Source organism: Castor canadensis, chromosome 12 (assembly GCF_047511655.1).
Source record: "Castor canadensis chromosome 12, mCasCan1.hap1v2, whole genome shotgun sequence".
NCBI classification, from domain to species: Eukaryota; Metazoa; Chordata; class Mammalia; order Rodentia; family Castoridae; genus Castor; species Castor canadensis.
In genome coordinates, this window is record NC_133397.1 from 105,708,631 (window position 1) to 105,720,879 (window position 12,249).

Sequence of the window (12,249 nt, forward strand, 5' to 3'; positions counted from 1 at the left end):
TGTAGCCACCAGTTTGATGTAATGAAAATATTTCTTCTGCTGGCCAGAAGCCCATACTAACACTCCTTTGCTGATGGAGATCCAAAACTCCCTTTGAAGGAAACCCCAGTATGAGAAAGACATTCACAAATCCCTGTCCATTTGGCAGTAAAAAAAAGTTATTCTTTCAGCAGAGTATTGACAAGAAAGAACCAAATGGTTTGCATATCTGAATGGTGCTAATAAAACCTGACCTAAGTGTCTCATCGATTTTACTTGAGGCTGTCACACATCTTCTACTAATTAAGGTGTCAGTCAGGCTCTGATCAGATCTGAGTAGAGGACAACTATGGGAAACTCCTCTCAGCCCACATGCTCACAGAGGTAGCAGAAAAGAACACAACATGTTCATCCTTCATTGTCTTTCCCTACATCAGCCTATTGCTTGTGTTAACAGAAAGAAGCAATCAAATCACAACCCCATTGTCCAAAAGCTACTTTGGACAATGTTTCAAAAGTTGTTTTTGAAAGTTTTTATAATTCTATTAGGACATGGAATACCTAAGTAAAACTTGGAGAAATAATATATGAAAGAAAAGTGCCGAGCACCAGTGGCTCATACCTATAATTCTAGCTACTTGAGAGGCTGAGATTGGGAGGATAGTAGTTTGAGGCCAACTGGGCAAACAGTTCACAAGATCCCATCTCCAAATTAACCAGAGCAAAATGGACTGGAGTTGTGGCTCAAAGCAGTAGAGTGACTGCTTTGCAAGTGTAAATCCCTCAGTTCAAACTCCAGTCTCATTAAAAAAAAAAGAATATATATATTTACATATATAAACATATGTATATATAAATGAATATATATGTTTATATATACATATACTTAAAATGTATATATATATATATACACATATATATATTTCTAAATCTATCCTGCATCTCTGGGACAGCAGACTTATGGGAGACAGCCAGGCTTTCTTGCTTTAGAAGGCAACTATGTAAGTGTTTGGGTTGAGACGCCCTCCTGCCAGGCTTCAAATTAGGTGAGACTGGCAAAGTAAATAAAAGGTAATGGGTTGTGTCCATACATGACTTCATTCCACCTTTTAAATGACTTTATCAATAACTACTAGGGCAAGATTCAGCAATAATGATGAGTAATAGGTGCCTCCTGGTTGTAGAGGGCTATTTCCTAAGGTGTTCGCAGTGTGCCAGTGAGTACACCCAATGCAGTTTTTCTTAAATGATTAATGTTTTCTTTCTTTCCACTCATGCTAACTACACCCAAACATCTTGAACTGTCTTAGACAGATTCACCCTCAGGTAGGAGCACTGCTGCACACACAGATGTGTTTAATAGAGTTGCACAAATCATGCTTTCATTTATCTCCCCCTTCCCTGTGGTCATTGCTTGTCTTCTCTATATTAAAATTCTCTTGCTTCCCTTTGAACATAAATTTAAGGACTGTGTTTAACTGCACGTTGGGATGCAACACAGATGAAGGGGTGTTTTTAACAGTATTTTACCAAATTTAATTTGTGTCTTTTTTTTTTCCCAAAATAATTTCCCACTTCCCAAACGGCTGCCAGTTGGTAGAGATTTGGAACCTACAGTTACCCTGGAATACTAAGGGAAAGATTCAGAAATCTATTTGCAGAGCACCATTTACTTAGCTCTTCCTCCAGGTTAGACAAGGGGAGGGACTTGCCCTCCCTGCTGGAGTAGCATGCATCTCCTAGCATTGCACGCCCCCTGCTGCAGCAGGCTGCATGTGCATCCCTTCTGCAGGCATTCTGGAGCTGTGCTGTGCATTATGACCAGCCAGTCCATTTCATGCTACTTGGGTGTTGGCGAAGTGATTAGACACAAAACCACAACTCTGACAAAGTCCTCCTTGGGCTCTATTTTGACAAATAGATCCAATTTATGGAGTATCTGTTTTGGGGACAAGAGAGTTGGGCCCAAGCTGGGCTCTTCAGACGCCTCCAAATGGACAAATACGGTCAGCTCCCCCACGGGTCTGAGCAAATCTGGACCTAACTCTAGCTCAGGTCACCTGTCTCAAGGTGACGTTGGGGTTCCCACAGGGTTCAATATAATGCCACAAATTGGAGGAACACCCTTGTGTTAAGATGTATCCTAGAGCAAAGAAACACTAGCACTGGGCTTTGAGAGAGAAAACCTTGGGAAATTTCTTTAACCTCTGATCCTTTGTAAAACTATCATTTTTTAAAAGTGATTGGATGATGTTTTAAGAACTAATATGTAATCTATTTTTGAATGCTCTGTACATTTAAAACATGCAATATAAACTTCCATCTATTAGTAATATATAGGACAGATGATAATATCTGACCCCAGTGACCTGTCCTCAAAGCCTTTCCTGAAATGATCTCCAGGTTGTAAGACTTGTATGTAGTCTTCATGAGTTTCTGTCAAAATGACCTTAAACACCTATTGCATGGGATTACTTAGGGATTCAATGACACAACATATGCTGGTCACATGGCACATTCACAATAACTGTTAGTTCCTTTCTCCTCCTCTCCTCCTTCTTCTTGTCTGAAGTGGTCAACATCTGCCTTTGACACCAGATACTAACAGTTGGGTAGATGAAGGACTACAGTTCCCTCTTTCTGAATTGTCTCCAAAAAAACTGAGAGGCAAATATTTCTTGTCGCCATTAGATTTCAAATATTGGCAAAGAACCTTGCAATGGGAAATAGGATCAGGAGTAGAGGTGGTCTTTAAAACCTTCCATAGTGGAAAGTAAACTGCCAGAAACTTCAAGGTTTTGCCTGTTCTGGAACCATGTGTACTTCACTGTGAGAAGGAAAGAGATTTTCTTCCTTTAATGATGATAAGACAAGCAGCTTTGATGAGGTCATTTTGTAATAGTTGAAATTTTTTGAAATAATACATTATAAATATTCTTACTTTTGAAAACCAGAATGCTTAAGAAAACAGATGCTCAGTCTTCCTACAGCAAATTAGCAGACAAAAAGAATGTTTTAAACTGAGTAAGAGTTCAGTAATAAAGTCACACTTACCTGCATGCATGCATGCATAAATACTTAACACATATTGTGAGTAAAATATACATTTTTATGCTTTTACATGTAATTTTGTTTGGTGATAGCACTGAAAATTCTGTGAGTCTTCTTAGGTAGTTTGTAAGTTCCCATGGAAAAACACAAGAATTTAAGGACAATCACTATTTGATGGTGAGAAAGAATTGGCACATGCCTTTCTCCACCTTTACCCTAGTTCTGTCATCAGCCTGATTATGAACTGGACAGAGCCCAGAGGGAACCACACAAAATTATTCATTGAATAAATTTGTGTGAGCTCTTCAAGTCTGGTTAGACATTGTTTTGGCATCCACCAAGAGCAAGTTTTACTCTAGTTAAATCAGATCTCTAGAGAGGAACTACAGGGAAGCTTAGACATTGCTCTGGTTTTATAAATGATGAAACTAAGGCCCGGAGAGGTCACGTGACTGGAGTGCCTTCCTTTATTATCATCTCTCTTTCTACTGTCTTTGTCACATGTATTGTTTACTGGATCCACAAGAGGGGTGGTGTTCAGAGCATAAGCAGGTAATTCATTGACCTTCTCTCAGTCCTCCATTGAATGGATTCTTTCCAACAAAAATGATAATCATGATAAGCAGAGAGAAAGAGATAACTGTCCTAACTTATTTCTTTAAAATTTCAATGCAAAATTTCATATCTGATTGTAACAATTTAACTTTCTTCTTAGAAGTAGACAGAACTCCTTTGTGAATTAGCAGTAATATCCTTGTGCTATGTTACCAGGAAAACATGTATTCCAAGTTGTCCCTTGGCATTTCATCCACTCCACATTTAAGAATTATTTATTGATCGTCTTCTACATGCTAGCCCTATTTAGAGTCTGTCTCTGGGTACACCAGAGAGAGAACAAAGCAAAGATTCCTGGTTTTGAGACTACATCTTAATGCATATCTGTGAGACAAGAATGAACTATTGCGTTCCAACAGCAAATTATTTTTGTACAGCAGTCTAGTGAAAATGTCATTTTTAAAAATTATCTTACTGAGAAGAAAACACCTAGTTCTCTCAAGGAAATTGGTTTTTAGTCAAGTTGCATGAAATTTGGCTCAATACTGCCGCCTTGTGGCTGATTCCACCAGAAACCCATATATGTTACAAGGTCAACCTTGTCTTTAAAGTAAGAGTTACAGGAACAGTAACCTGTTTTCCCAGTGGAAGTCTATGACACAAAATTGCCTAGTGAGGAACATTTAGCGTCTAATTCTGTCTGCTCCCGTGACAGAATGATTGGAAGGCCTCCGTCGCTTTTGTGGTTGGGAACCAGATTGAAGATGATCTTCTCATTCGAGCCCTCACCTTGGCTGTGCAAGTCCCTCAGCGTAAGCTCTTCAGTATCGTGTCATGGCAAGACATCCTTCTGCAGGTACCTGCCTTTCCAACCTCAACACCCTTCCGAGACATTTTTAGATAAAACATTAAGATGATAACATAAATGAAGGCATCATATCCTTGGGCAGTATTTCAGTGAAATACTTTATGTAAACAAGTAGCTAGAGTAAGTTTAAATTGTTTAATCTAGAAGAAATTGCTTTTTTTTTTTCATTATTGTGGTCCATTCAACATTCATTCATTTGACAGATTTCTGAGGCCAATCTATGTACGATGTTAGGTTCTGGGAGGAATTACTTAATAAAAGGTTAAATAATAATGAGAGGCTAGACTAAATAAGGTTCCCAGAAAGAATATGATTGGTTAGGAAAAGAGGTCTACAGAGATTAATGGCCATCAGAGACCAGGGGAAGGATGACATAGAGAAGATCTTTCAGATGGCACATCCCTGTACAATTACTTCCCATCTACTTAAGTACCTGTAAATATCCCACCCAACTGATGAGCGTTCCTTTCATGCTAGGTTCACCAGTGGCCTACACCACATAGGTACTTGAAAGTTACATGTATCTATATACTCTTTTAGCAAGCCTTGTTTTTCCATTCTAAATGAATTTTAACTTTCTTATAGATCAATGAAATAAATGCACTTGTTGGAGCTGCTTCAGTTAAAAAGGCAAAAAGACCTGGAGTTGGTACAGTTAGTGCTCCATTATTTTATGAGGTAGGTTAAAGTGTTTATCCAAGAGTTTTTTGTAATTTTTAGAAAATGAGAATTGAAGTAATAATGTGATAGATATTTGTTTAATTTATTCGTTGTGGTACTGGGGTTTAAACTCAGGGCCTTGTGCTTGCTAGGCAGGAGTTCTACCACTTAAGCCATACTCCCAGCTCTTTTTGTTTTAATTGTTTTTCAGGCAGGGTCTCTGATTTTCTTCACCAGGGCCTGGACCACAGTCCTTCTCCTACTAAGGCTTCCTGCATATCTGGGTTGTCAGGTGCACACAACTACAACACACTTGTTGGTGGGGATGGATGGGGGGACCTGGAACCAAAATCCTCCCAATCTCTACCTCCCAAATAGCTGGGATTATAGATGTGAGCCAGCACCCCTAGCCTAATTCATTATTTGAAAGTAAATCCCTGCTCCTTGTTGAAGATGGTGCTTATTCTTGATGCCAGATGTAAACACACACAAAAAAAATCTGCTAACTTTTAAGCAAAATCCACTGTCAGGAATAAAATGTCTTTGACTGTTTATACTGTCACTACATCCAATTAAAAAACGTAAATCAGAAAGTACTGATTGTACTTTTTCACAATAATTACTGACTGTGTGATGGCATTAAAGGAAGTCATTATTAGTGTATTACGAAGTGTTGGTTTCATAAAAGAAACAAGAAAGAGGTTCTTGTATAAGACAGAGCCACAGCTGGAATAATTTTCCATCAGTTAGTGAACTTCATGCACATTTTACATCCCACTTTAATCAATGTGAAAATGGCGACACTTTTCAAATTAATGGTCCTTTCCATTTCTAGCAACTGCTTAATACAAAAGTCCAACTTGTGTGAAGGACTTAGAACTCAAGCTCAGTACGAGGGGATTTCCTCTCACCCAGCCTTGTTAATATTTACCTTACAGCTTGCAAGAAACTATAAAAATCCAGTGGTTAATTAGAATATCATTTACAATTTGTCAGGCACTGTTTTATGGCTCTGCAGACCTAAAACGTAAAGATTTTTTGGATCTTTCTAAGGCAAACTTGTTTGCACTTTATTTTGTTGATGACTAATGAAGTTGTTACGTGTCTTAGGTCTGGGATAATTCCATAATGATCTCTGAGTATGATCTGAACAAATTTCATTAGCTTAAGCCACAATTGCTAGAAATTTGAATTTTATGACATTAACTATTGCTGCACCACTGTCCTTGCCAACTTACTTTATACTGTTGGAGGTTGGAGACAAATAACACACCTCCTATCTTGTGTTATGGTGTCCTGAATGTGTGTGTACTCCAGTTCAAATATGATGTGTACCTGGATTTAAATATTGGAATTTTTCTTCTGAAGTGGTCACGGAAAACCATCCGAATCTCAGGCCTGGGATCAATTAGCCTCCCAAAGGATTCTTTCTTCTTCAAAGATGCTCAGCAAAAATCAGAGATGATAACAGACCAGTTTTGACGTTTAATCTGGACAGGCATTTCGACTTGGATGTGGGATCGCACAATGCTACAAATCCAGAGTTAAGTTAGAAGGCCATCCCTCTCCAACATGTGCTGGGACTCTTGCCTGCATATTCCCCACTCAGGGGAGGTCCCTCTCACATCTGGCTCTCCCACATTCTTCCAGTGGAGCATTTGGGCAATAAGCCTCCCACACCCGCTCACATACCCTTTTCTGAATGGTTCCAGAAGGAAAGGGAAGGCAGGGTAGAACAACACAGAGACTGGACCTTGGGTGCACCAGACATTCATTAATATCAATCACTGTAGCAAGAATGATAAAGAACCTAAAACATCAGCATCGGCAGAGGACAGATTGCACATCTGGAGAAGGGGGAACATTTCCAGTCTTGATTCCTCCATACCAGGATGGGTCGCCTGGCATCTCCTCCCAAGAGAACTGAAATGCCACAGGCAATGCCTAGAGAGCACCAAAGTAGCTGTGAGTGACAGTCATGGATGAAGCCCAGAAGTCAAAATCTTTTGGAACTTCTAGACTTTCAAGTCATGGGGACAGTTTCCTCATGAGTCTATTTCTGTTTAAAGTCTTATATGGTCTATAGCAACTGGAACCTGCTGCAGGTGAGCTCCTCATAGCCTATTCAGGAAATTTTGCATTCTCTTTCTCAAGGAAACTCTACAGTGGAGGAGAAGACATAATCCCAAAAACTGCTTATTGCAGGGGAAACTCATAGAGTCCTGTTGCCTTGTAGACCTCCATTTTGGAGAGAGAACACAAACTATCATAAAGGCCCTACACTCAAAGGCCTATATTTACAACTAGTTGCAGGACACTCTCACTGGCCTTAAATCAGAGCCTTGTCACTCTTCTTTTAAACATAATTAACCAATCTGGCTTCCTGGCTTTGTAGCCTGCAGTTGATTAGGAGCCACCAACTAAATGAGACTTCACTACAGAGCAATTTATCCATGAGTAAAATAGTATCCGAACCACATTTCTTATTTCCAGTGACGACGTGAAATGTCTGGGCTAGCAAAGACCACATTCCTGAGTGATTTGCTCAAGGTTTCGTTTGGATGGCTTGGTGGTGTGTACACACAGCCTCATTTGAAATTGTGTAATTTCCCCTGAAACCTTAGAATTTCATCTAGCCATGATATTGTATATATGAGAGAGCCTTTATTTATAAACCATAGTATTTTGAAAACCTGCTCAGATTTTTGTGCTAATGTAATTCCACAGAGACAGAGACATTGCTACAGCTCCTTTGTTCATCCTCCTCTTTGTGGAAACCATGTTTTGCTCTAGCAGGAACTACTCCAAGGATTCAGGAATGGGAAGGGAACATTCTCCTTTGTGTCTCTTGTCAGGAGTGCTTAACTATTGCTTATTATTATCATTCAGTGATGAGGATGAGGATGAAGATGGTCCCATGCACTGGTGCCTACCATCTCCAACATGAAATCCTATTTGAGGATACAGATATACAAATATATGTACATTGTTTCATTATATATTGGCCAGTTTTAAGTTTGCATTAGCAAGTATGCTCTTATTCAAACACTCTTTATACAATGAAGATGGAGAGGGAAATATAAATATTGTAATGACTCTAACTTTGAGAAGCTTAAGGGGTAGTTATAGACAAAAAAAGGAACACATGTACATAAGTCTGGCACATAGGTATTCAATAAATATTTGTTGAATGAGTGAATAACACAATGAAGAAAATAGTGGAGTCTTTGAGGGACAGGTGAAGTGTATGAAGAATTTAAAGGAAGATGATATTGTCATTAGCTGGGGTGTGAATGGAGAGGAAGAATGAAATCCAGAAAAGTTTTTGAGGAGAAGATTTGGAGGGAAAAAATAGGGGGCTTGATAACTTTGATCATATTTATATACATATGTGTGGGTGTTACACTTAGGGAAATGAAGGCATACAGAGGGTAGGAAATCTGCTAACTAGATAATCTAAAATTAGAAGTTGAAAGAACTTCAATTTAACTATAGTTAAATACATAGTCTCAAGTTTGTCCACTGTACCACAAACCCAATACTCTCATTGGTCCATCTCCTTTGGGGGACTGGGTAGATATGAACATTTGAATGTACAAAAAGGGAAGAAGTGGGCGAAGCCATGGGGGTGGGAGCTGGCTGAATGAGTGTGTGCTAAGTTTGTAGTTCCACAGTTCAATACACTAAATAGGAAAGTTACATTTTAATATATTTTATTTCATACATTTTCATTACAACTTTATAGATGGAAATCTGTAACAAAACATTTCAAGCACAGAAAAAAGCACATGCTTTAGATTGATGACAGAATTTAAATTTACTTGCTAAATATGCATAAATATTTTTCTGTGTATGATTTATGGCCCACATGGAGAACCTGACCTATTCATTTGCAGGTATACTGAGTCCTGACTGTAATTAAAAAGGAAAAAATTAACAGTCATTCAAAACCAAGTGAAATGTCCTAATGAGTGAGGTCTATGTGTACATAAACTTGAAGATTCTCCCACATGTGATTAAATCTGATACACAGTAGGTGAACATTTTAATACAGTGGTGAAAATTTCATACTTGGTATTGTGACTTTGATAAATTAGGAAGAAATAGCTACCAGTGGGACAGTGATTTGTTTCTACAATGTCATGGAGTCAGAGCCACTCATCCTAAAAGATTTTAGGTTCCATTCATCTTTCTCCTCTTTTCATGGTGGTGCTCAACATTCCTCTTACCTGGAAATAAGCTTCCATTCTCAGGTTGTCTGAAAAGACAACTTAGGACCTAGAAAAACAAAAGGTAAAAAAACCTGCTGAAATAAAAATCTACTAAAGAATAAAGGGGTTTACGCTCCAGCTGACAGGTCAGTTCTCAAAATTTCTACAGAATAAAGAACTTAGATGGCCCTAAAGATTATTTCAACCGCAAATGCGTATTAACTTCCTCCTCTTATCACTAAGGAAAAAGAGCTCATTTTTTAACAAATGTATCTTAATGAGAAAGTTCTAGTGCACCTGGGAAATGGGGAAAGATCATTGATTTGAAAATTAATAGAAAATTAAAAGGGGTGGGGTGCAAATGTTATCCCCTCAGATCTTATTATTTCACCCCACTTTAAAGACATTTTGCTACTGCATTGGATGAGTGTGCTTTTTGTTTTCTGCTTCCTGGGTGTATAGACATACTTCTTGGCTCTTCTTCCATATGTATTCATAGCGATTCACAGGGAGGAGCACAGATTTCGTTATGTCCATCTCACTGCTCCTTTCCACATTCCTAATGTGAAACTCACTTCTTAAATGGTGCCTCAAATTAACAGTCTATTCAATAAAACTGTAAGCCCTTATTTTTGGGGGGGTGGCCCTTGTCAAAATGAAAAATGGAAAGCTCATGCTTCAGAGATAGGAACAAATAATATGTGAAAACATTTAAGAGGTTTGAAGTTATTAAAATGGCAGATCTACTGGGAATACAAAGAGCAGTATGTCATGGAAGAAATGAAGGAAAAGAGAGACAGGAAGCATTCTCTGGCCTTTTCAATCCTGCGTTTTAAAACAAAACAAAAAAATTCTGGAAGAATTGGAAGGTAGCCAACCTAATGCCGTTATTTCATAGAGCTTAGGGACACACCAGGAAATTACAGGCCAGTTAGTTTAACTTCACTTGTAGGGAAAGTATTAAAAACTGCTGCAGGAGATCAAGTCAAAGGATGCTTAGAAAAGCACAGCTTGATTAAGGCAAGCCTGGCCAACGTGGTTTACGGAAAGGGAAGGTCATGTCTTAGGAACTTGTTGAAATTCTTTGAAGCTATTATGGTTAGTACAGCCTTCAAAGAATACAGTGAAGCCCAGAATTTGAGTATCTTTTCTGTTGCGTACCAGTCCTGCAGGGATGCCTACAGGACATAGCCCATGTCAGGGCCTTGGCACTCCAGCTTCAGAAACCACCATCAAAATAGCAGAAAATAACCTCTGATGGAACATTTTTGAAGCTGGAACCAATTAATACAACCTGATATTTATAAATGTAAAATAATGAGACTTGGAACCAAATTTAGGAATATTGGGCTATAACAAAGAAGTACCACTTTGGGACTATGAAAACAATCTAGCAGTTATTGTACCAAAATCTGGCCTTTGGAGGCATTTCTCACCCCAGGAAGGGAAGAGGAGGAGAAATAACAGAGCTAGAAACTGTTACCGAGTAAAAGATTATGAACAGCTGTAACCAAATGGATTTTGTCAAGTTGAGAAAAAGAGCAAGCAGTCAAACGTGTTAACAACCTGAGCCTCTTGAGTTCTAGAAGAGGCCAGAGCAGCCCAACAGAGAAAGTCAAGTCCAAGCTGGTCAGGGAGACACAGAGGTCAGGGCTCCATTGCTTTAGGAATGAGGTCCTAGGGTGCAAATATGTTTGCCTCTCAGATGGGAAACCTGGAGCTCTGTTTTCAAAGAAAAGTTCAGTCAAGCATAGGCATTCAAAAATCCCAGTCCTTCTCTTTTCCATCCTGGGCACAGGTAACTGACCAAACCCATGTGGCCAATATGCATCTATGGGGGAGTGGATATAGACCTGGATAGATGGGGTCGTGCTCAGTGCTAAGAGGCCTGGAAATCAGCAGCAGAAAACCACCTCACACAAGGATGGGACTGCAGGCTAGGATGTTTGGGGAGTGAGCAAGGCAGGAATTTAGACAAGAATCAAGACATAGTTACCAAGATACAGGTATCACCAGCCACAAGAATACAGCTAGGTTCAGCTAAGAAGGTGTGCCCCACCACCACTGCCACAGCTTCTGGTCCAGGTCTCAGCCTCTCTAACACCCTACACCCCTTATGATTGGATGGATGCTGGAGAAGGAGTCAGGAAGACTGCATCATTTTATTCCTGCAGTTAAACCCTGGGATAATGCACATTTATGTATAAGGGTAATAATAGTTACCATGTATTGAACACTGAGTTTATTCTAAGTTTTGTGTGATGGGGGCTAATCTTAATGCCCATATAAGTCTGTCAGAAGATACTTGTAAATGATGGAACTGAAGGGCAGAGGTAACTTTTTGACTCTGATGTGTCTACTATTACTTCTTGTAGTACATACAAGTTGAGATAAGTAGTTTAAATTCTGATTGTGGATGTTAACCTGTCTTAAATGCAAATTATTATTAGTTAATTTGAATTACTCTTTAAATCTTTCAGTAGTTATATGTTTATTACTCTTCCTTTGACGCAAGGCAAAAACAAAGAAGTTATACCGCAGATGATGAAAGATGAGAAGACTAAATAATTTTAGTATTTTTGAGTCACTTTAATGAGTGGCTTTTGCCCAAATATTGCCATCAGGGATTTCTTATTCTTTTTTTTTTCTTTTTTTGGGCAGGACTAGTGTTTGAACTCATGGCTTTATGCTTGCAAATTCCTAATACTTGCAAAGCAAGCATTATATTGCTTGTGCCATGCCTCCAGTCCATTTTGGTCTGGTTGTTTTAGAGATGGGGATCTCATGAACTGTTTGACCTGAAACTGTGATCCTCCCAATCTCAGCCTCCCAAGTAGGTAGGGTGATAGGCATGAGCCAGTGGTTCCTGGCTGGGATTTTTAATTCTTATAGTTAAAATTTATATGGTTAAGCTAGCTGAGCTTT

General features: G+C 38.9%; 1 protein-coding gene and 1 long non-coding RNA gene across 4 annotated transcripts in view; one reads left to right on the plus strand and one right to left on the minus strand.

The window, feature by feature from the left end:
* LOC141414911 (uncharacterized) overlaps positions 1-12,249 on the minus strand; it is a 101,934-nt gene that overhangs the window by 32,114 nt on the left and 57,571 nt on the right. The window contains exon 4 of one of the 3 annotated variants that reach the window (XR_012439887.1): positions 9,343-9,391. The exons of 1 other annotated variant lie outside the window; for it this stretch is intronic. This is a non-coding gene — a long non-coding RNA (uncharacterized lncRNA). Of the gene's footprint in view, positions 1-8,826; positions 9,392-12,249 lie in introns of those variants that run through there. One more of the 3 variants, XR_012439886.1, reaches the window with a different exon arrangement.
* Spag17 (sperm associated antigen 17) overlaps positions 1-12,249 on the plus strand; it is a 206,691-nt gene that overhangs the window by 28,234 nt on the left and 166,208 nt on the right. Inside the window, exons 2-3 of the mRNA XM_074050665.1 lie at positions 4,301-4,441; positions 5,039-5,131. Coding sequence (XP_073906766.1) covers positions 4,301-4,441; positions 5,039-5,131 — 234 coding nt within the window. The remainder of the gene's footprint in view (positions 1-4,300; positions 4,442-5,038; positions 5,132-12,249) is intronic.